Source organism: Stenella coeruleoalba (assembly GCF_951394435.1).
Source record: "Stenella coeruleoalba genome assembly, chromosome: 1".
Taxonomy (NCBI): Eukaryota; Metazoa; Chordata; class Mammalia; order Artiodactyla; family Delphinidae; genus Stenella; species Stenella coeruleoalba.
The window spans coordinates 113,080,610-113,104,889 of record NC_137169.1 but is presented as its reverse complement, the minus strand read 5'-3'; the positions used below and the strand labels follow the sequence as shown (position 1 = coordinate 113,104,889).

General features: G+C 47.2%; 1 protein-coding gene across 7 annotated transcripts in view; it reads left to right on the top strand.

The window, feature by feature from the left end:
* Positions 1 to 24,280, top strand: part of ARHGEF11 (Rho guanine nucleotide exchange factor 11) — a 113,023-nt gene that overhangs the window by 66,838 nt on the left and 21,905 nt on the right. For 5 of the 7 annotated variants that reach the window (XM_079913712.1, XM_079913706.1, XM_079913709.1 and 2 more), the window contains exons 4-18: positions 1,710 to 1,759; positions 2,105 to 2,162; positions 2,736 to 2,914; positions 3,760 to 3,831; positions 9,445 to 9,564; positions 11,259 to 11,304; positions 11,915 to 11,991; positions 13,467 to 13,604; positions 16,749 to 16,823; positions 17,029 to 17,130; positions 18,225 to 18,323; positions 19,866 to 19,908; positions 21,021 to 21,117; positions 21,278 to 21,400; positions 24,024 to 24,047. In XM_079913712.1, coding sequence (XP_079769838.1) covers positions 1,710 to 1,759; positions 2,105 to 2,162; positions 2,736 to 2,914; positions 3,760 to 3,831; positions 9,445 to 9,564; positions 11,259 to 11,304; positions 11,915 to 11,991; positions 13,467 to 13,604; positions 16,749 to 16,823; positions 17,029 to 17,130; positions 18,225 to 18,323; positions 19,866 to 19,908; positions 21,021 to 21,117; positions 21,278 to 21,400; positions 24,024 to 24,047 — 1,303 coding nt within the window. The remainder of the gene's footprint in view (positions 1 to 1,709; positions 1,760 to 2,104; positions 2,163 to 2,735; positions 2,915 to 3,759; positions 3,832 to 9,444; positions 9,565 to 11,258; positions 11,305 to 11,914; positions 11,992 to 13,466; positions 13,605 to 16,748; positions 16,824 to 17,028; positions 17,131 to 18,224; positions 18,324 to 19,865; positions 19,909 to 21,020; positions 21,118 to 21,277; positions 21,401 to 24,023; positions 24,048 to 24,280) is intronic. The other 2 variants (XM_079913710.1, XM_079913711.1) reach the window with 1 other exon arrangement.

Genomic DNA, 24,280 nt, shown 5'->3' with positions numbered 1-24,280 from the left:
GTCACCTCATGTGTTTCATACATTCAGGCAAAATAGTTCTTTCCTCTCCACCTTTAGTTTCTAGATGACAGTGTAAAAGAGAGTTTTCAAGCTACTTGCAAGTACTTTTCCATAAATAGCACACTTAAGATGAGGGTAGTCTGGGTCCCAATACTGAAAAGCCAAATTGGAATGTAGTCATCACTGTAATTTCTCTTTTCAGACTAGAAACATCTAGATGTGCTTTGTCGGAGTTTTGTTTTGATCAGATGAATGCAACTTACAGATTTAAGGATCATCTTGGGGCAGATTTACAAGAAACATAATTTTTATGCTTCTCGTGAACTTCTTTCTTTCTTTTTTTTTTAATACGCTTTCTGAATGAACGTATTTTAAATATTTATTTATTTATTTATTTAGCTGCATCGGGTCTTAGTTGCATTACGCGGGAACTTCCATTGCAGCTCGCAGGCTCTTCGTTGTGGCACACAAGCTTCTCTCTAGTTGTGACGTGCAGGCACCAGAGCACGCAGCCTCAGTAGTTGCGGTGCACAGGCTCAGTAGATGAGGCATGCGGGCTCAGTAGTTGTGGCACGTGGGCTGTCTAGTTGAGGCAGACGGGCTCAGTAGTTGTGGCACGTGGACTCTCTAGTTGAGGCACGTGGGCTCGGTAGTTGTGGTGCGTGAGCTTAGTTGCCCTGTGGCATGTGGGATCTTAGTTCCCCACCCAGGGATCGAACCCGAGTCCCCTGCATTGGAAGGTGGATTCTTTACCACTGGACCCCCAGGGGAGTCCCTCATGAACTTATCTCATCATTAGTGTTTCTTATGCTTCCTGGGTATAACTTAAACTAGGACTCTAACTTATTTAAAACTACATTTGGCCTTCCATATCCGCGAGTTTCGCATCTGAGAATTCTGCATCCGTGGATTCAACCAGCTGCAGATTGAAATTTCCATCTGCAGTTGGTTGAGTCCACAGATGCGAAACCTGCAGGTGTGTACTACTCCATTTTAAGTAAGGGACTTGAACATCTGCAGATTTTGATATCTGTGGGAGGTACTAGAACTAATCCCCGGTGGATACTGAGGGATGACTGTACGTGGTGATCAAAACCACTGCAGCTCCAGAACAATTTTTTAACAGAAAATAAAGCAGTGATCATTATCATCCTTAATGCTAGGAACCCCCATAATATCCTTGTGAACTTCTCAGGGCTTAGGGACCATAGTTTGAAAATGCTTGTTGTAATCCTTTTCTCATATTCCTCTTAAAAATGATTATTACTAAAAAAAAAAAAAAAAAAAAAAATGATTATTACTTCAGCAATTATTTAATACAGTGAACTCGTTCTTCCCACTGGATAATAGAAATAACTCTTATTTGACCTTGGAACATCTAGACACATTCAAATAAAGCACACATTACTCTCCCCAGAGCATGGCCCTGCCTCTCTGCCACCTTGGCCTGGCTCTCAGAGGAGAAGTCTGGCTTCTGAGCCAGGTGGAGGAAAGAGCAAGAGATGTGTCCTTATACAGTCCAGTCCAACTCAAAGGTAGTTGTGTCACTGGAGCAGAATAGGATGTACACCCAGCATTTGAGGCACTTAACACAGAGAGGTGAGAAGAGATTTGAGGGGGAAGGTGACCTGACAGGGTTGTTGGTGTAGATTCAGCCACTCTGGAAAGGTCATGGGGCTCTGCTGACCAGGACTTCTCCTTCCTCACAGGAGGTGCAGCCATGAAAGCCGGTGTGAAAGAGGGCGACCGGATCATCAAAGTGAGTGACCTTCCCTCTCCGCCCCAGAGGAGGGGGTGCAGCGTCACTTCTGGCCTTGGCCATCCTCCACACTTCCGTTTTCGTACCAGCTGTCATCAGCCACTGAGTAGGGGGGTGGTACCATGAGAGTGAGTAGTATAATGTGACAGAGACTGGGGACTAAGATAGCTGGGTTCCATATTCTAGGCCCTTCTTGACTCTGACCAAGCTTCTGTAATGTTTTACTATGCTAGAGAACATTGATAAATGGCTCCCTAAAGGAGTGGCGATTGACCACTGATCAGGAGAAGGATCCCCTGGGCTTCCACTGCCATTAACTCAATAATGTTGTTTGTCCCCCAACAGGTGAACGGCACCATGGTGACCAATAGCTCACATCTGGAAGTGGTGAAGCTTATCAAATGTGAGTTGGGGAGAGCTGACAGTGAAAGAAATTAGGGGATCAGATGGGGCACGGGTGGAAGCAGGCCTGTTGCCCCAGGAGGCTTCCTTTGTAGACGTGTGAGGCAGCCGAAGTCTTTCTTCTTGGCCTGATCATCGTAGACTACCACAGTTCCCCACTGTCATTTCAAGTGGAGACACTATTAGTCTCTCATCCAACATCTTTATTTTTCCACCCATCTTTGCCCTATGTTTTAGATCATATTCTACTAAGACCAGGTCTCACTCAGATACCACTCACTCCCCTCTCCCAGTCCCAGGAAACAAGGGACTGGGCAGGCAGCTCCCACATAGTTAAGGGTGGGATTTTGGTTGAGGTCTCTGCATGAGGAAAGGGAAGGAAGGGATACTTGTGTTGATGCAGGATGGAAGGACAGAAATTAGAGAACAGGTGGGGCATTAAAAGTGAGGAGAACTTTACCTGCAGAATTATAAGCTTAATGGAAGGAGAAGGGAGAACCCCCTCCTTTGTACCTTGAATGTCTGCTATTGAGAACAATACCACTTGAGCAAGCCTCTCTTTGCCTTCCTCCAGCTGGTGCCTATGTTGCACTGACCCTCCTGGGCTCTTCACCCTCGTCCATTGGTGTCTCTGGGCCCCAGCAGGACCCAGTCCCAGCAGGAGCCCCCCGAGTCACCCCTGTGATCCCACCACCACCACCCCCTCCACCTCTGCCACCTCCACAGCGCATCACAGGACCCAAACCTCTGCAGGTAATGGTCTGCCTACTCCTCTTCTCATTCTGGTGTCCCTTTGAAGAGCTCCCCATTGGAATGAAAGCAGGTTAAATCAAATGGCAGGCTGGCAGAAAGAGACAAGCCAAAGAGCTGTATGAAGGCCATCAAAAAGTAGAGCAAAATGAGAACTGCATTAAAGGGGTGCTCCATGCCTTAGTGTCCTCTTTCCATGTAAGTGCATATGCAGTTTATCAGATAGCAGCATGCAGTGTGTTTCCTGTGTGTGTGCAGGACTCTAAGGAGGCCCTTTGAGAGTTCTCCTCCCCGTCGGGGAGAAGGTGCACACCTCCAGCCATGGTCAGAGGCATCTGTAAAGACTGTTGCCAGTCATTGTTACAAGGGTGTGGAATAAGTCAAGGAGTAGGGGAAAAGGCTTCCTGGGGAGAAAGGCTGCTTGGAGGAATGAAATATGGAGCCTAGTCTGTAGGGGAGAGAGTCAGGAAAGGACAAGAATAGTAGGGAGAGAACCCAAGGACCAGGATAACCTGTGTGAGGAGTTAAAGAGGACAGGAGGCAGATAGGAATAGGGAACAGGATTTTCTGATTGGAAAGAAGACCGACCAGCAAGTCCTGGGAGACTTCAGAGAGCAATTGATAACAGATGTGATTACAGCCAGGGTTTCTAGGAAATTAGGAATGAAATCAAAATCAGATTTTATGTTTACTGAATTTCAGTCAGATACTGAGTGTTATACAAAACATTCTTACGACCTAGGCTCTACTCTCATAGCTTTCCTTGACCAGGAAGCAGCTAGTAGACGAGAATAAAAGCTATTGATCTGGTCCCCAATTCTCACTACTATCATATTTTCCATTCTTAGGATCCTGAATTTCAAAAACATGCCACCCAGATCCTTAGGAATATGCTGAGGCAGGAGGAAAAAGAGTTACAGGTAAGGTCACTGCTGAGGGTAGATTGGCCATTGCCTAAATGAAATAATACTTTATCAGAGCAGTCTGCCAATGTGTACAACTTAATTTGCAGGCCATATCCTATCACAGTAAAACCTTAAAAAGTCAAACTTCAGGCCTACTAAAGAATTGTCATAGGCCAGTGGAATTTGTTAAAGCAGAATTTGATGGATAGAGTGAATAGGGTAATAGAGCTTATGGTAATAGATTAGAATGGTGACTATGTAGAGAAAAGACAAACAAGTGATGAGACAGGTAGAATAAAATGAGGGAACATGAGAACTGAGGAAAATCAGTTGGAATTGATCTTAGAGGTTCTGGGAAGGGAAGGATAAGAGGGAAGGAAGGTGGGGGTGGAGGGTGAATGCCAGGCCAGGCTGATGGAGGAGGGGATGCAGAGAGATTTCCAGGCCTGGGGAATGATGCACAGGGAGAACAGGAAGAAGATTAATTTGGCTGGACGGGAATAACCAGATTCCTATAACAGCCATGGCTTACAATGGGCTCCTTGCCCGTTCATTTCAATTCAACAAATTTCTAAGTTCCCACTGTTTGTAAAGCATTGCTTTAGTTCCTACAGTATACAGAGATTAAAACGATTAGACAGTTCTTGCCCTCAACATGTTTACAATCTCATGGGGAAAATTCACATTACGGTAAGAGAGTGGGAGGAACAAAGAGCTTGCAATAAGAGAACAAAGAAGAGAGCAGTTAATTAATAATGGGAAATGTGAGGGAAACTTCACTGAGAAGATTGTATTTCAGCTGGGCCTTGAAGGATAGGGCTTCAGTAGGCAAAAGAGATGAGGAAGAGAACGCTGGTAAATGGACAGCATAGGTCAAAGGCACCAAGACATGAAAATATACTCATTTATTTAACAAACATTGAGTTCCTGCTGTGTGCTAGGTACTGTGTGTGTGCTGCAGTGGAGGCATGGGCCAGTGCTAGGCACAAAGGTTAGAATGGTTATAAAGATAAGTGAGAGATGAATCTTTCCCTTAAGGAGTTTATAATCCAGTAGAATATCAATGGATGAATGAAGATAAAGTTATACTGCACTATAATAAGTGCTGATACTTGCATTTTGATGCAAGTCATAGAATAATCAAGATAGTGTGATACTGGTATAAAGATAGACCTATAGATCAGTAGAATAGAATTCAGAGTCCAGAGATTAATCCATACATCTGTGGTCAATTGGTTTTTGACAGTGTCAAGATAGTTCAGTGGAGAAAGAATGGTCTTTTCAACAAATGGTTCTGGGACAACAGGATATCTATATGCAGAGAATGAATTTGAACTCTTACCTCACACAATAAACAAAATTTAACTCAAAATGGATCAAAGGGCCTTCCCTGGTAGCACAGTGGTTGAGAGTCCGCCTGCCGATGCAGGGGACACGGGTTCATGTCCCGGTCCGGGAAGATCCCACATGCCGCGGAGCGGCTGGGCCTGTGAGCCATGGCCGCTGAGCCTGCACGTCCAGAGCCTGTGCTTCTCAACGGGAGAGGCCACAGCAGTGAGAGGCCCGCGTACCGCAAAAAAAAAAAAAAAAAAAAAAAAAAAAAGGATCAAAGACTTAAATGTAAGAGCTGAAACTATTTTTAAAAACTCTTAGAAGAAAACACAGGTATAAATCTTTATGACCTTGGATGAGGCAGTGGTTTCTAGGCTGTGACACCAAAAACATAAACAACCCCCCCAAAAAGATAAATTAGACTCCATCAAAATTAAAAGCTTTTATCCATCAAAGGACACTGTCAAGAAAGTAAAAAGACAACCACAGAATAGGAGAAAATATTTGCAGCACATATATCTGATAAGGGTCTAGTACCAGGATATGTAATAGACGCTTAAAACTCAACCCAATTTAAAAGTTAGCAGAGAATTTGAGTACACAGTCCAATAAAGAAGACATACAAATGGCCAATAAGCACATGAAAAGATGCTTAATATCATTAGTCATTAGGGAGAGGCTAACCAGAACTACGAGATACCACTGCACACGCACTAGGATGGCTAGAGCCAAAATAGCAGTTATTGGTGAGCATGTGGAGAAGTTGGAGAAATGTTTGTTTATATTTTGTCTACATATCCGCTCTCCTAATCTACTCCCACCGTAGTGCAGCCAGTTTGGCAATTCTTCAAAATATTAAACGTACAATCTGTCAATTCCACACCAAAGTATATACCCAAGAGAGTTCAAAGCATAAAAGCTGTACATAAACATTCATAATAGCATTGCTTAATTGCATAATGGCCAAGAAGTGGAAACAACCCAAATTCCCATTAACTGATGAGTAGATAAACAAAATGTGTTGTATCCATAAAGTGGGATATTATTCAGCCATAAAAAGGAATGAAGTACTGATACATGCTTTAACATGGAAGACCCCTGAAAACAGACTAAGTGAAAGAAGCCAGACACAAAAGGCCACGTATTGTATGATTCCATCTGTGTGGAAGTCCAGAAGAGGTAAATCCATAAAAACAGAAAGTAAATTAGTGGTTGCCAGGAGGTGGAGGAAGGGGAAATTGGGAGTGACTGCTTTCTTGTTGGGTTGATAGAAGTGTTCTGGAATTAGATAGTGGGGATGTTTGTACAACTCTGTGAATATACTAAAAACCACTGAACTGTATACTTTTTTTTTTTAATATTTATTTATTTTCTTTATTTTTTTGGCTACGTCGGGTCTTAGTTGCGGCCTGCGGGATCTTTTTCGTTGACGTGCGTCGGCTCTTGGTTTTGGTGTGCGGGCTTAGTCGCCCCGTGGCATGTGGGATCTTAGTTCCCCGACCAGGGATCAAACCCGAGTCCCCTGCCTTGGAAGGCGGATTCTTTACCACTGGACCACCAGGGATGTCCCCTAAATTGTATACTTTAAAATGGCGAAGTTTATGTTATGTGAATTATATGTCGATAATAATTTTTAAAATATTTTTTAAATGCCATTAAAGCCCAAAAGAAGGATTAATTAATTATGCAGTGATCAGAGGAGGCTTCATGAGATGACATTCCAGTTGGGTTCAGTCTTTTTCACTCTGGAATGTGCTTTGGGCCTTCAATACTATGATGAGCTTGAAGTTTATTCTGAAAGCAGTGGGAATTGATCAAAGGATTTGAGTAGGGGAGTGATCATATCTTCAAATCAGTTTTCTTTAGAAAAGTGTGTTAAGTGGATTGACACATAAGGAAACTATCTCGGAGGCTGTTTCAGTAGATAAGAAATGATGAAAAAAAAGTTTAAAAATAAAGTTAATGAGAAATTTAAAAAAAAGAAAGAAATGATGACCGATTTAACAAGAACAGCAGGAGTAAGAACAGAAGGAGGGATGGCAATGTGAGACACATTGAATTCCCTCCATTCCCTGGCGGTCCAGGGGTTAGGATTCTGCGCCTCCACTGCAGGGGGCATGGGTTCGATCCCTGGTCGAGGAACTAAGATCCCTCATGCCACTCGGTGTGGTCAAAAGAAAAAAGAACAGAAAGGGTTGGCAATGGGAGACATCTCAGGGGTCAGGTCAGTAGAACATATCAACTGGAAGGGGGAGGTAAAGAAGAAGAAAGCAAAGATAGCCCCAAGTTTGTGTGCCTACATAGATGGTGATACCATTGATGGAGTGAGGCGGAAGAGAGGAGCAGGGTTTAGGGGAGAGGAGTGAAGGTGATCTTTGGCTGTACTGAGTTTAAGCACCCATGGGAGGTTCAGATAAAAAGATCATCCACCAGGCGCATGGAGATAACAAGGATGAACCTCAGGAGAAAAGATTGGGTTGAAATAGAGATTCGGGTGGCCTCAGCATACAGGTGGTAGTTGAAACTGGGGACTAGACGGTATCACCTAGGGCACCACTGCAGAAAAGAGGAGAGAGCTGAGGGCAGAATTTCGGAACATCCGTGCTTCTGTAGCACACCGCACCAACCTCTAACATCACACCAGTTGCTGTTGTATTTGTATTTTAATTATTTATTTGTCCTCCTCTATTGGGCTAAGTTCCTTAAAGGCCAGGACCATGCCCACATTTGCATATTCCTCCTGCACAGCTGGCACAGGGCCTGGTGTGTATCAGCTCCCTGTAAATGTTTGCAGGGCTGAAGGCTCACCTAGATTGAAGAGAGGAGGAGGGGGTAAAGCTGTGGTTGGGGAGAGGGGTGTGAGGTGACCCAAGACAGTGTTGAGTTAAGAAGTCAAAAGAGGATAGCATTTGGAGGAGGTGGGTGTTTAAAGAGGTCTGGAGAGATGAGGACTAAGAAGAGACCATTGGATTCAGCCTGTGGGTCATTTCGCCTTTGGAAGAGCGAGGTGATGAGCGGAACTCAGCTGTGTATGCTGAAGAGTGGCTGGAAGGCTACGAAGTCTGGGCTCTGCATAGAGACTCCTGTTTGGAAACATGTGGCTGTGAAAGGAAAGAGAAAAGACTGAGGCGGTGGCTTGAAGAATAATCAGACTTGATGGAAAAGGTTTTGTTGTAGTGGCTTGTTTTTGTTTTAAGACAGGAAACGAGCATTTTTGTAGGGTGAGGGGAAGGAGCCATTGGAAAGAGGAGACTTTGGAGATACGTGAACGATGCCCAGGAGGAGCCCGAGGCAGCTGGAGGCACTAACCTTGTGGAAGATTTAGACAGAGTTTCTATTCTGAGAAAGAGGGAAAGGGTGGCTGCAGATGCCTTGAAATGGAGTAAAGTTGGGAAAGTTCTTACCAGCCGATACTATCTGCAGAGACTAAGAGGAGGGTTGGGGGCTTGAGAGGCGTGGAGAAGATGAGACGGCAAGCATGGCCCCAGACGATCTTGGAGAAAATGTGCACCTGACGTCTTTATTTAACTACTTAACCCGCCAACTTCACTGAGCATTTCATTTGGTAGTAAAACGATAATAGCTGCCATGTATTCAGTCAAGTAATTATGCACCAGACATTCTGCTCAGCACTTTCCATACATAATCTCATTCAGAACGTACAGCCATCCCCAAAGGCAGGTACCGTCGTCTCCATTTGATCCATGAGGACGTAGTAAAGCTTGCCCAAGTCTACACAGCTAGTAAGCCAGAATTCAGAGCCAGGCCTCCCTGACTGCAAAGCCCAAGCCCTAAACACGCATGCTGTGCTCTGCCGTATGCTGGGAGGATGCTAGATAAGTCTCAGAGTGATTCCCAGCTACAGGGCTGGGGGACGGGGGTGCTTCTTCCTCTCATCTCCTGTGGTTCTCACTGTGTGTATGTTTCCTCCTTAGCACTTTTTTGTGTGTGCTGGTCTGGCCAGTCACTTAAATATCTAACCCTTCGGCAGCAGTCAAGGAAGACCTCATTTAGCAAGTAGGCCTTAAGAACAGGTCAGATTAGGACGGGCCTTTGTGTCATGTCTTCTTTCTCTAGTTGCCTCGTGTTCTTTTTCTCACCATTTATACCTCTTTCTGCTCCTGAGTGATGGTGAAATAACATGTATCTCCTAGGAGGCAGAGATCTCCTTTCTCTCCTCTTTGTTTTGGGATAACTGCCTACTCTCCCCACTGGTGAGTCGTCCATTCTCTACTAACCACTCCTCTGCCTTTTCCCTTCCTCCTTGTCCTCCTTGCCCCCCCCCCCGCCCCCCAGCGTATCTGTGAGGTGTATAGCCGGAACCCCGGCAGCCTGCTGGAAGAGCAGATCGAAGGCGCCCGGCGGCGAGTCACTCAGTTACAGCTGAAGATCCAGCAGGAGACTGGTGGCTTAGTGGTGAGTGATGATAGGCGTAGCTCTAGGAAGGGCACGTGCAGGTGGACGGAGGGGAGAATAAGGGAGAAATCTAGGACGGAGGCTTCCCGAGTCATACAGGACCGCAGGGCTGAGCCAGTGAGTGTTTAGTGTTTTACAAAGAAACAGGTCAGCAGTTCTTTATATAGCACCACAGAGACTGAGCACTGTCCTGACACTTGGGATCTCATAAAAAGAAATAGCCTGTTTCTTGCCCTCCAGCAGCTTACAGTTGCAATAGAAAGAAATAAATATGAAATAAATCAGACTGTCGGCTTTAATCTCCTAATTATCCATCCCCTTCTGGGTAGTTTCCTCATAGCTGATGTATATTCCGACACTAATTTTACTCAGTATTCATCTGGTAGCTTTTCCCATCACCTCTCCCTTCAGTAATGGGTCTTCTCAAAGAAGTACGAGCACTTTTAAAAGTCAGCCTAAGTAAAGGATCTCCAGTCAGTTGAGAGGGGTCTGTAGCAGTACTAACCACACTTTGTGGGAAATCCCAGAGAGGAGGCACTTCCTTATCTGTTCTAGTCAGGGACTTATTAATTAATAAGTATTAATTAGTGTCTTACTTCTCTCCGTCAGGCCTTAATTCTTTGGGTAAATAAGTAACTCTCCAAAAACTTTAAGATCTCCAAGAATAATATTTGCCAAAGCCAATAGAAAATTATTTGAGGATTATCTACTTTCTTTTTCAGAACATCCAGATCAAAAAAGTCTGGGAAACACAGGCTAATCAAATTTAAACTTTTATTTTCTGAAGGACTTCTCGGTATCACACGGTTGATAGGAGCTCAGGTTTAGGACTTAGACCGTCTGGATTCACCTCCCAGCTATAGTGCTCACCAGCTTTAAGACTCTTGGGCAAGTGACTTAACCCCTGGGAGCCTTGGTGTCCTCATTTATGAAATGGAGCTACGGCAGGATCTGCCTAGTAGTGGTATTGTCAGAATTAAAGGATGCCCTCAGCACGGGGCCAGTGCATGTTTGCTGCTGCCGCTGCCTCTGCGCTCGTGTGCTCTGTAAGTGGTTGAGTCTGAAACATTCAGCTTGGAATCTAGGGGTCTGAGCGCCAACCCTGGCTTTATAGTTTACCTGCTGTGTACCTTGGGCAAGTTACTTAAAACCTCTGGGCTTCTGTTTCCTCATTTATAACATGGGAGTGCTATACCTGCCTCAGAGTTGTTGAAAAACTCAGTGAGATATAGACAAGAGTGCATCATAAACAGTAAAGCACTGGCAACATAATTCCCTCCACAAATGGCTGGTCAGCCCCAGTTCAGCGCCTGTCAGTCTTCAAAGATCTTTAGAGGCAGAGCTTTCCATCTGCTAGAGCTTTTCATACTCCTTGATAGTTCGGAAGTTCTTTCTGTGTCCAGCCCAACTAAGGCAATAGACGCTTTGAGGACCAGGGTGAGAAATCAAGTAAGTTTTTAGAATTTTGCTAATAGTAAAGCTCCCTTTTCACCATTAGGGGTCACCATTCTCCTCAAACTGTACAAATGAAGCACTAGCTCTTCCAAAGGGGCATTTTTCAGGCAAAGAAGCAGAGAGGCCACTAATTGTAAGCAGATGTTATCTGCTGAGACTGAGGGAAGGGTTGATTGGAGGAAAACAGTAGGGGGAGAGGTTCACAGCATATGTCCGCCCTCCGGACCTTTCTTTTTTAGGACATACTTCCGCTATATGGTGACACCAGCCAGAGATCATCAGAAGGTGAGTCCCGTCAGCACGCCTTTTCTCTCTGGCACATCTCTAGTCTACATTGCTTATCTATTCTGTTGTCCCGTCCCTTTGGGGCAGATTCAGGGGGAAAAAATATAGTCCCTGCCTCTGAGAAATAGAATAATGAGAGAAAGCAGTACCAGTGACAGGGAACTTGGATACAACTTATTCAGTAGAAATGAGTGTATAACCAGTAGCCCTGGACAGATAAGTGCCAGGAAAATACTAGAATGATGGTGGTCCAGACAACAGCATGCCTACCAGCACCTAGCAGCTAGGAGCTCAAGAGATGCTGTCATATGAGGAGATGGATGGGAACCAGAAGAGGGTTGGGATGAGCTGAGGGCTAGCACTCGTTGCAAGGTAGAGCTATGGAGGATTACTTTAGGAGGTGACACTGCCTGGGCTCAGGTGTACAGGTAGGTAAAAGCTAGGTGTAGAGGTTCTCGGGGAGTCGTGTAAGAGAGATGAAGGGAAACTGGGAAAGAACGGCAGGTGGCAGCTTCGCCCTCCTGCCCTGGGCACAGGTTCCCAGAATAAAGGCCCTTCTTTCCCCCAGGCCACAGCTCCTTCCTCACTGTGTAAACTCTTTTATCCTCAGGCCGACTCTCTCTGGATTCCCAGGAGGGGGACAGTGGCCTGGACTCTGGCACAGAGCGCTTTCCTTCCCTCGGCGAGGTGAGTGCCAAAGCGGGGGGAGCCCCTTTTAAAACCATACATTCAGTTTTCCTTCTCTGAACACCTAAAGGTTCTGTGCTCACTGCTTACACCAAGGCCTCTGGCCTGTCATCTGTGGCCCTCTGGTATAGTTCCAGTTCCAAGGGTTTTAGTCATTCTGCTCTGGGATCCAAAGAAAGGGGGTTCAGATGCATCCTGCACTCAAGATCAGCGAATCTGGCTTCTGTTTTATCATCGTCAACTCTGTAGTACAGAGTCGGGTGGAGAAAGAGGCCATGTCTTTAACTGTAGCAAGCCTTTTTTGAGTGTAAGGGAGCAGAGATGAAAATTCTCTAAAACAGTGACTGGACCAGAAACACATTGCCAGCTGGCTGCGAATAACACCATCTTGGAGTAAATACAATGAACCTGGCCTAATCGAGGGGGGGGGTGGTGGGGGGTGGGCAGCCTCTCTTTCTTTGTCACAGATTTTTCTGTACTTGAACAACTTATCTTTTCTGGAGTGGTCAGAAGAACTTCAGGCTTTGGCTTCAAAGGTTGTCTTCTAGGTGTTCTCAGTCTGCATATATTAATTGCAAATATAAACTTGCAATATAAAAATAAGAGTGAATAGAAGAAGTAATAATGGTGTGAGCAAAATATTTACTTAGCCAGCTTAATTAAATACATGAATAAGTAATTGAAAACATGTTTAAAACCTAATTTTAAATAATAGTTGGAATTTTATTTCTTTACTGCTCCTGTCTATTCGTGGGAAGATGATGAATGTACGTGGAAGGATCAGTATGTCAGAAAGACACCAAGAAGGGGGAGGAGGGTCTTAAATAATCCACAGTTGACATTCCCCTGCGGGCTCCACATCTGGAAGCAATGCAGCCTAGTGGGCAGTGGGTTGAGACTGCCCAGGTTGCATCCAGGGAACACCACATTACTAACTATTCGACCTTCAGCAAGTCCCAGAACCTCTCCAAGTCTTAAGTTTCCTTGTGTGAGAAGTAGGAGGAATAATAGTTTCTACCTCAAAGGGCTGTTGTGAGCATTAAATGAGGTGATACATAACCAAGGGCTAGTATAATGTCAGGCACAGAGCAAGTACTGGACTTTTATTAGCCAACGAGCAGAGCCCTGAGGCTCTTCTGGATGAGGTTTTTTTTTTTTTTTTTTAATTTTTGGCTGCGTTTGGGCCTTCGTTGCTGCATTCAGGCTTTCTCTAGTTGCAGCGAGCGGGGGCTACTCTTCTTTGCGGTGTGTGGGCTTCTCACTGTGGTGGCTTCTTGTGTTGCAGAGCACAGACTCCAGGCACGCGGGCTCAGTAGTTGTGGCACACGGGCTTAGTTGCTCTGAGGCATGTGGGATCTTCCCGGACCAGGGCTCAAACCCGTGTCCCCTGCATTGGCAGGCGGATTCCTAACCACCGAGCCACCAGGGAAGTCCCTGGACGAGTTTTCTTCTCACAGAATTCTCTGTTCCTCTAGTCATTGGTGAATCGGAACTCAGTACTGTCAGACCCTGGGCCGGACAGTCCTCGAACCTCCCCTGTGATCATGGCCCGGGTGGCCCAGCACCACAGGCGGCAGGGCTCGGATGCATTGGTTCCCCCCAGCGGTGACCAGGTGAGTGATCAGAGCCACCGTGCGCTTTTGCTTTCCCTGTTTTCAGAACTGGGTTACCCATACGTGGCCTTGAATGATCAGACTAAACCCTGTTTTGAGATAGACACTAGAGGACAAAGAGTAAAGGAAGAACATGGTTTAAATGCATACATGGAAGTAAGTCTATCTCAGTTTCTGGGTTAAGAGTCCGTGAATGCATCTGTAGGGAAGTGATGTCCAAGGAGCAGATCGCTGGTCTTTCTTTTAATGTCTGTATAGAATGGGAAATAGGTTGGTTCAGTGTTTCTCCAGAACACTAATTTTCAATCTTCTCTTTCTTTAGCAAAGTCCTTTTCTTGAGCAAAATATTATTTGACACCCTAATAGAGAAAACAAATAAATGCTCAGCTATCTGGGACTTTTCCTAATCAATCTCCCCACCTCGGCCCCCACCTCAGGGGCACTTCTCCAGAGCCCTAAGGTTCTGCAAAGCCTGATTTGAAAGCCACTGCTTTCAAGGGTAGAGCTAGGTCCAGGGGAAATTTCAGGAAGACAGTTTTTGGCTCCATGCAAAAAGCTTGCAAAGAACCTGAGCTATCAGACAATGGAATGGGCTGACTTGAGAGCCCGGGAATTGCCTGTCATTGTTCAGGCAGAGGTTAGGTCATTCCTTGTTAGAGACAGTGGCAAGAAAACTCCGAGTTTTGTAAAGCAGTGTTTCTTAAAATTCATCTGCTACCACCATAATTTTTTTTCCATATCCTCATACCAACTATATAATGTTACTTAATATTTTTCTTTAAGCTAACTCACTTTTTAAAACTTAAATTTATTTTTAGAGGAAATTTGCCATTATATTAAAACCAACATCATACACCGTTTGATGCGCTAGTTCTCCCCATAGGATAGAGTTTAGTTACTTTCAGATCTTGGAGGGGGAAAGGCAGGGAAGTGGATCTCACGTGTATTAAAATGCCTAGTGCACCAGCTGCTGTGCTAGATCTTTTAGGAACAAATCTCATTTAATTCTTACCCCCAGAAAAGGAGATAGGCATTAGAATCTTCATTCAGTGAGAAAACTGAGGCAGAGAAAGGCTAAGGGACCATGCAAGGACTCAGCTTGCTAATGGCAGCATCAGACTAGAACTTAGTTTTCCTGAGCCCCAGTGCAGGGCTGCCTCCTGTCCTAGATGCTCTTTGATCACCCCTCCCACTCCTCCACCACCACCACCACCACTCCCCCTTAGTAGTACTATAGGGCCAAGGTCAGGCTGCCAGGCAGGGTCAGGTGCACATGGTGTTCTTTTTTTGTTTTGTTTTTGGTTTTGGTTTTTGGGTTTTGGGTTTTTTTTTGCAGTACACAGGCCTCTCACTGTTGTGGCCTCTCCCGTTGCGGAGCACAGGCTCCGGACGCGCAGTCTCAGCGACCATGGCTTACGGGCCCAGCCGCTCCGCAGCATGTGGGATCTTCCCGGACCGGGGCACGAACCCGTGTCCCCTGCATCGGCAGGCAGACTCTCAACCACTGCGCCACCAGGGAAGCCCCCACATGGTGTTCTTAAGGGAGATTTTCATTTAGGTGGCTAATAGAAGCAGGTGTAGAGTAATTGGTCTTGGAGTCCTTTTCCTCCTTCTCTGAATTTGTTTCAACTTCTGAAAACTATTTAAATTGTTATTTTTGAGTGATAAGAGCAAATATAGTATAGTTCCAGTTTCCTAATAATAATCTATGTTAGTAAGAGCAAAGGTGGAAACCTGTACTATCCATGAAACTTGCAGCAGCTGGGGGATGGAATCATAGGGAATGCAAACTTTGTTATGTAATTCTGCAATGTTTGATTTTCTTATGATAAACATATTCTGCTTTTGCAATCAGAAAAACTGTATGTTTGTAAAGACTTTAAAAAAATAAATCCTCCCGCCCAAACAAGCAACAACCTAGTGCTTTCAGGTTTCACTAGAGAGCCAAGCAGAGACAGAAGTGATCACCCCACACCCCCTAGGCATCCTGGATCCCAAGGAATTCAGAGACTAAGGTGTTAGGGGAGAGGAGGATACTCAGGATGCGTCTGAGGAATTCAGGTCCAGCGCATCAGGCCTGACTCTGCAACTTCCAGCATGCCATTATAAGTGGGTGCTAGACTCTGATCTCTGAGATGCATCCTGGGTCTCTCGAGTTCTATACTCAGTCATTCTGAGCACAGAGTCTGTAAATACCCAGGAGAACAAAAATGAGTGAGGTGTGTCAGGGAGGAACCATCAGGAAAAGCCCCTTGAGGAGGTGGAATAGGAGGCTGTCTTGGGCCTGAGAAAAAGTGGGCATGAGAAGTGCCTCCTCCAGATGGGTTCCAGAGCAATAGTCCTCGATGAGGAATCACTGAAAATGGGGTAGAGTGAATTGAGTGAAAAATATAGTTGGTAGGGAATCTTTGAAAGCTCAAGGAACCTTTAGGAGAAAGACTTGTCCAATGAAGCGTCTCAAACGTTTATACAGTATGAACTCTCTCATCAGACCTAATCGATGGCATAAGGGGGAAAGAGAGAAAGCCAAGCTGAGAAGCTTGGATTTTAGACTGGAAATGGGGAATCTACCATAGGTTCTTGAGCAGGCAGGGAAGATGATGGAGACGGTGTTGGAGAAGGCAAAGCTCCATTCCCTTTTGCTCAAGGAGGCAGAGATGGACCACAAAGCTCTCCTCCAGCAGGGGTAGAGGGCACACCGTAACTGTAAAGGAGCGCTGTGGAAGACACTAGGTTTGGAGGGCGTGTTTTTGGGGTGGGGGGCGGTCTGTTGAGGAGAACAACAGAGCCCCCGCCCACCAGTCCAGCAGAAGCTCTAGGTTCTTATTTTGTGGGCTGACACTCCCTCCTCAGATCTTTCACAAACAGGAAGAGAGCACTTTCTCTCACTTCCCATCTTCATACGTCATGTGACCAGGCTGCTCTGAGTCTGCCCTGCCCCACCCAGAAGCAGTTGCCTTCTTGCAAGTGGAAATCATTCTTTCTGTTCTCTGAGATTTGGGGGGTGGTAGTGAGATGCCGGTGTTTACCAGCCCCGTGTGGCCTTCCACTTCAGTGCCATGCTGTCACTAACCAAACTCCACTGAGGGGGCTGGATCCCTGTCCTCTGACCTCTCATCTCTACAACTCGACTCTCTCCCCCAGGCTGTAGATCAAAGCCCAAAGCCTTTAATTATTGGCCCAGAGGAAGATTATGACCCGGGTTATTTCAACAACGAGGTAACAGTTTCCTGATTTTCTCCTTTCCTCATTCTCTTTCGTACCTGCTGCTCTGGACTAGAAGCGCTTGGACTGGCACCAGCTGTGAGGGAGCGTACGGGAGGGGCCGCGCTTATCAGCCCTGGCAGGCAGGGAGCATGGGGGCTGAGCTGGGGCAGGCAGTGCTTCTCTGCCCCCCAGCCCTGCCTGTCCTTCTGCCTTCCAGAGCGACATCATATTCCAGGACTTTGAGAAACTTAAGTCACGGCCGGCTCACCTGGGGGTTTTTCTACGGTACATCTTCTCTCAGGCGGACCCCAGTCCACTGGTAAGTCGCAAGTATCTGTCTCGATTGAGTACCTGCTTGTGCTTGGCCTCTGTCCCTGCTCTCTAGATGTCATAAGTCAGACCCATGGGCGTGGTCAGGCATCTCGAGGACAGAGACAAAACAGAAAAGAAGGTGCAACCTAGGTGGAAGGGATTCTTCACTGCTAACTGCATCGGTAGCACAGGGAGGAACAGGAGAGCTGGGCCAAGAAAGCTGTCGTTCTGGGTCTGCTTGGAGGAGATGGTCTTTCTAGGTTTTTGGAATGAAGGTGGATACAGACTGACAGTGGGGAGTTGAGAGAGCAGCCCTTTGCAAGTATACAGTGTTACTGCAAGAAAGCTTGGCAGAGGGGGAAGGTGGTAAAAGGTCTTCAGTCTGAAGGTGATGACAAGGAAGATCGTGACGGGATGGAGGTCGGGGTGCTCTGCGACAGTGCCCAGAGCCAGCAGCCTTGCCAGTTTCTGTCGTTCTGCTCAGCTGCTTAGGAAGGGGGATGAAGGAGAGAGGCTGCTGTCATGTTCTCCAGAATAAACTTGTTGCCCGTGGCATGCACTGCGGCTCTTCCTTTCCGGGGCTACCACTGTTAGAAGCCAGAGTCAGCATCCGTTTGCTCAACAGGTGTTCAGTGAACACCTGCATGTACATCCCAAGCGCTGGTATCTCAGAAGCATTCCTGAATGAAGACGAGGCCCAGCACAAAGAGAAATAACACCTGAACCCTTTAAAACAACAGATAAACAAGTACAAGACAAAATGTCAAGTGTGGAGAGGATACAGCGTTGAGGAGAGATTGCGTTGGGGGAATGTGTGTGCGCGCGCCAAGGGGTGGGGATGACTTGCCACAGGTTTCTGAAACGTGCTAAGCCAGGGTTTCTCAACCTCAGCACCACTGACCTTTGGAATTCTTTGTTGTGCGGTGCTGTCGTGTGCACGGCAGGATCTTTAGCTGCATCACTGGACTCCACCCAGTAGATGCCAGTAGCACCTCTCCAGATATAAATCAAAAATGCCTCCAGACATTACTAGCTGTCCCCTGGAGGGCAAAAGCACTCCTGGTTGAGAATCGCTGCTCTAATCCATTTTCTCTCTCCCAGCTTTTTTACTTGTGTGCAGAAGTTTATCAGCAAACAAACCCCAAGGATTCCCGAAGCTTGGGAAAAGACATCTGGAATATTTTCCTAGAGAAAAATGCGGTAAGGCAGTCATAGACTGGATTACAATTTTCAATTTTATTATATTGTTTGACCATTCAGAGGCAGAGGAAAAACTAAGCAAAACACTCAGGCCGAATGCAGACAGTTTTTTTTGGTTTTGGGTTTTTTTTAATATTTATTTTATTTTTATGGCTGCATCTGGTCTTAGTCGCGGCACATGGGATCTTCACTGAGGCATGCGGGATCTTTTGTTGCGACGTGCGGGCTCTTTGTTGCTGTGCGTGGGCTTCTCTCTAGTTGTGGCGGGTGGGTTTTCTCTCTCTAGTTGAGACGTGCGAGCTTGGTAGTTGTGGCACGCGGGATTAGTTGCCCCACGGCATGTGGGATCTTAGTTCCCCGACCAGGGGTCGAACCCACGTCTCCTGCGTTGGGAGGCGGATTTTTTACCACTGGACTACCAGGGAGGTCCCTGGAGACAGGTTCCTAAAGAGGATTCCTGGATTCTGTTCCTAGCTCCACTCTAAAGACTGATCTCCTCTCTGGACCTCTTTTGCCCACATGTAGCAAGGTAGAGTGCACATTGCCTCTCTCTGAAATGTTTGGAGAAAAAGAACTTGCACCAAGTCCTAATTACTCTCCCCTGGATCAATGCCCTGGTTCCCTTCAACTCTCCTTGCCTTGCCCACCCCTGGGATGCAGAAACAGAGACCCAGAGACATCAGATGATAGAAATCAGTGAGCCAAGAGGCGAGCCCAGATTTCTGAAGTTCAGCCTGACGTGCTCTTACTGCCCCGAGGCAGGGTTCAGAGGGAGGGGACCCCAGAGTGTCTGGGGTGGATGAGCACGCTGCCTCTGGACACAGCTCCCAGGGATGTGTCAGGGATCCCCCCGGCGGCAGCACCTCAGCCTGCAGAGGGCAGTTCCCATCTTAGACTTCCTAATCTGATCAACTAAACTAATTCCAAAATGACTTTATTCACCTGGCAGTAAGCTACTAGGACTAATGAGACTGGGGAATAAACGGCTTTTCCCCAGGATTTTTATTTTTGTCCCCTTCAGTGGGTCTTGAGTAAGGAGGTTAGAGCTGCCCGTTGTTCCCTGTTGGCTGTTACGGAACCGCCGCAATGTCCAGCTGGTAGGTAGCCATAAAGCAAAGGCCAGGCGCTGTGCTCACTGGAAGCCTTGGTAACATGAGGCCAGTTTTCCCTTGGGAGTGAAGGAGCGGGGGAAGCCCATCAAATCGCCTCATCAAGATTTCTCCCATGCTACTAAATTGGTACCAGTCCACTTTTGGGAACCTCTCCATTCCATGCCTCTTGACATCCTTGAAGTAAGAGTGGGAAGAGTACAGGTGCCACCCTCGGAGTAGAGTCCCAGCTTGCCTTGCCACCTCAGATTCCACTTCTCAAATCCCGAGCCTAGAATTCAGCTGGAGAGAGGTGAATGGAGGGTAGGGTAGTGTAGGGAAAGGGGGAGAGAAGCTAGTGTTCTGGAGCCCTCCTTGCCTCTGCACAGTATCTCCCACATCCCCCGGGGTGTGTGGATCTCACCACTTCTGCCCCCACCCTTCTGTCTTTTAGCCTCTGAGAGTGAAGGTCCCAGAGATGTTACAGGCTGAAATTGGTAAGTTGGCTCCTAGGACGGTTAGTCTCCTCTTGGTGTCCGCCTTGCTGTGCTGGGCCCTCGGGAAGGGGCGGGGGGTCGGGGGGACATAGTCCCTGCCTTGGGCAGCTGTTCTCAGATAGGGGGAAATAGGGACAGTTCCTCCAGAACTCCTCGCGGTAGCTTATGGACAAGCACAGACAGAACGGACCCTGCCTGGGAGCTTGTCACGGGGAGACAAGGCTTGGTTAGGAGAGCGGGGTCGTTCCTACCAACCTTCCATGTGACCTCTCTGGGCCTCAGTCGGCTCATCTGTACAAAGAGGAAATTGGATTCCTAAGCCTGGTCGAGCATCAGGATCCCTTGGGGAATTCTTCTTTAAAAATACAGAAACCAGTGCCTCACTCCACCCCACCTGAGAGTCAGGATCTCTGGAGTATTTTTGTTCTTTTGGTTTCGTTTGCGTGAGTTCCTCAACTCACACAGAGTGAGGAGACAGGGAACGAGGCAGTTGCTCTGCTCCCGTCTCACTCTCAAGCCACGACTAGAAGAGCTGAGGAAGGTGGTAGAAAGAGGATATTAGTCTGAGAGGCTAATCATGGGAGCTTTCTAGACGTAATAGTTTGAAGCTGCCTTGGAAAAGAGGCACTTTACAGGCCCAGATGATAGGAAAACTTATGGGCACAGGCAGAGGGTGAATGTAGGGACAGGAGAGACACCTTCCAGTTTCCGGTGGGGAGTTGGGTTTCCTTGCCTTTTTCAGCCTTGTGAGCTGTCCCTGGGTCAGTGGAAGGAGAATGAGCCTCTCAGAGGTTTGCACATGATGTCAGAGGGCAGCAGAGTCTGGACACATCCAGAGAGGGACTTTAATATTTCCCCACTTAATGGAGTGTAGAACACCCTGAAAATGTTTTTGTCCTTGCCTCGGGACTTGGATGTCAGGATTCCAGTCCTGAATTCAGGAATGACCTGGTAGGTCCAGGCCTCCACTTCCCTTGGTTAACAGGAGGGCAGAAAGCCAGCTTTCCCTCGCGGTACCCCAGGGAGCTAAGAGGCTTGAAGATGCTCAGCAGATATAACCTCCTCCTCTTGACATCCCTCCCCTATCTGTCTCCCCTCGGCTCCCACCGCAGACCTGCGCCTGCGGAATGGTGAGGACGTGCGCGCTGTTCTCTGTGAGGCTCAGGAGGCAGCCATGCCAGAGATCCAGGAGCAGATCCATGACTACAGGTGCCCGGCGCCCCCCCTCCTGCTCTCTCCCCTGCCTCCTCGCCCGTTTTCTTTCCCCTGCGGTGTATGTGCGTCTCTTGTGATGTGTGTATGTGTGCCTCACTCTCTGTCCAGCAATGATGTACATGTGTTTCTTTCTCTGTGTGTCTCTCTGGCTCAGAACAAAGCGCACTCTGGGGCTGGGAAGCCTGTATGGTGAAAACGACCTGCTGGACCTGGATGGAGACCCTCTCCGTGAGCGCCAGGTGGCAGAGAAGCAGCTGGCTGCCCTAGGAGACATTTTGTGAGTCTCCGATCCACTTCTACCCCCTGAACATGCTGCACAGATTGACGTTTTGTGGGTCTGTTTCCCAACCTCTCCCCCTCTTCCACTGCTTGCCTGATCCGTCTTCCCCTGAAAGATGGGGAGAGTCCAGCCCTCTTGCTTCATTTCTCAGGCTGGGGCTGCAGGAATTTCAAGGGAGTTGCAGAGCCTGGGGCTCCTGACAGTAATTTGGTGATTATGACAAACCACGGGCTCCAGGAACGCAGGGAGCTTTCTGCTTCCCCTCCCTAGCCTCTTCTTGACGGGTCTCCCTTTTTGCTCTAAGGTCATAGCTGATGCTGAGTGTGAGAACCACGCTGTGATTCTCCAGGGAATAAAATTCCTTCAGGAGGCAGGTGGCTCATGGGAAATTGGGCTCTTTTTAACTAATCACATCAGAGGACTAGCCTAACTAAACTTATTAAGGAACTTCTGACACAGCTGCTGTGGTTGCATCTCTCCAGTCTTATTTTCTAAAAGTGTCCCAGGTGCCTGGGATGACTTTGTAGGGACACTTGCAGGCTTAGAGGTAGGTTTTTCACCCCAGTACTTCTTTCCACTCAATAGTTGTATGACTTTTTTTTTTTTGGCTGCGCTGCGAGGCATGTGGGATCTTAGTTCCCTGACCAGGGATCAAACCTGTGCCCCCTGCAGTGGAAGCGCAGAGTCCTAACCACGGGACTGCCAGGGAAGTCCCGAGTAGTTGTGTGACCTTGATCAAGCTATGTCATCTACCTTGGTCTCATCTAAAATGACAGAGATTGGGCTAGATGATCTCGATAGTCTCTACTAACAGTGATATTTCAATCCAGCAAATTTCTGTGGAGTCCCCACTGACGCTAAGCAGTGTTCTAGCTCCTGGATGCATTAATAAACAAACAGCAGTGCTTGTGGGGCTTATGTTATCGTGGGAAGAGAAAGCAGTATGTAATAAATAAGTAAGTTATATACTATGTTAGAAAATAAGGCTGGGGGGTGGGGGGGAATAGAGCAGGCTGAGGGGAGTCAGGAGCACCTGAGCTAGTGGGTTGCAATTTCAAATAGAGCCTCATCCAGAAAGTTACATTTGGGCAACTGAAGAAAGTGAGGGAGTCATCCTTGGAAATATCCTGGGGGAAGAGCATCCCAGGCAGAGGGAACAGCCAGGGCAAAGTAGGAATGTGCTTGACGTATTTGAGGAACCGTAGGAGACCAGTGTGGCCAGAGAAGATTGAGAAGCTCAGTGCTGAATCAGAGAAGTAACAGAAAGAGCAGCCTTGCAGAGCCTGTGGACTGTTTTAAGGTCTTTAGTTTTTTTCTCTCAGTGAATGAGGAGCCACTGGAGCTGTGAGAGACTCGAGGGTGGGTGGAGGGTGGTGAGAGAACAAGGAGGGGTTCGAAACAGGGAGATCAGTTACGAGAACCCACGCTTCGACCAGAGAATTGGCGATGGAGGGTGTGAAGAGAGGTCAGCTCCAAGTATATTTTGACAGTAGAACCAACAGGAGGATTTCCTAGAAATTGATGTATAGGATGTGAGAGAAAGGAAAACCAAGGAAGACTCCACAGTTCTTACCTAAACCACTAAAAGGACAAAGGTGCCATCAGTCTAGTTAGGGACAGTAGTGTGAGGGACAGTTTTGTGGTAGAAAACCGGAAGCTCAGTCTCGGACATGTCAAAATCTGAGATCTTTAGACATCAAACTGGAGATTTGAGTAGACAACTGCATAGATGAATCTGGCATTTGACAAGAGATCCGGGGTGAGATGAGACCAGATGAGGTCCCACAGGGAGGGTATATTCTTTGAAAACAACCCTCTGGCCCTCAGCCAAACCCGGAATCTTTCTGGGCCTTAGTTTCCCTAGGAGTCAGATGGCACTAATCACCCCGACCGTGCCAGGGATGGCGGCAAATCCTGACCGAGCCTATTCTGAGGTCATAGGCACCACAGAGTTCTGTGGGGTTATAATGGACAGCACAGGCACCCTGCTTATAAAGGCTTCTATTTAAAAGAAGGAAGTGCTAGCCTCATTAAATGGAGATATGGGACCTATTATTTTGAGTAATAAATTATACGTGTAAATATTATACGTGTAAATAGCTTAGAATAGTGCCTGGCCCGTAGTGAGCACGCAGTATTAGTTGCTGTTACCATTAACCTCTTTTAAATAGGTTCCTCTGAATCAGGTCTCAAGGTATTATCTCTGCGCCCTCATCTTCTTTCCTCTTGCCTCAGTGTCAGCCCAACCCTTCTAATTTAGTTCTAGGTGGACACAAAGAGGAGCCTTTTCCTCCGTGGTAGCTTCAGAGGCTGAAACAGATACCAAGCGAGAAGCTGTATTTGCCTCATTCCCCTTCCTTTTAGCTGGCTAAGGACACCATCATCACCATCACTCTGTGCTAATTGAGCCCCTCGGAGGAATGAGAACCCTCACCTCCTGAGCCCCAAGCTGGCTCCAGAGCTGAGACCAGGAGTCTGAGTCTGACCTTTTATCATCCTCCTCCCTTTCCTCACCCGCTCCCTTCCTCTAGGAAAGAACTTACCCTCCTCCCAGTATTGCACAGGCGGACGAGCCTCTGCCTTTGCAGTCTGAGTCATCTGTTCTTTTCTTTTGTTCCAGGTCCAAATACGAGGAAGACAGGAGGTGAGTGAGTCTGTGCGGTTGAATCAAGGTGGGAAGGAGTGGGGTTGAGCTACTGGGCGTTGCATCTCTGCCCATCATAGGCGAGTCCCTAGCTCCAGAGGATCACCGTCTGTCCAAGTTTAGTTTCCAGATGTCTGTGTAACCACAAGGAGGTCACGAGGCCCAGGCCCTGGTACCCGGGGATCACTGCCTGGGACGTGGGTCTGCTCCTCAGTGTGAAGACACCAAGCTGC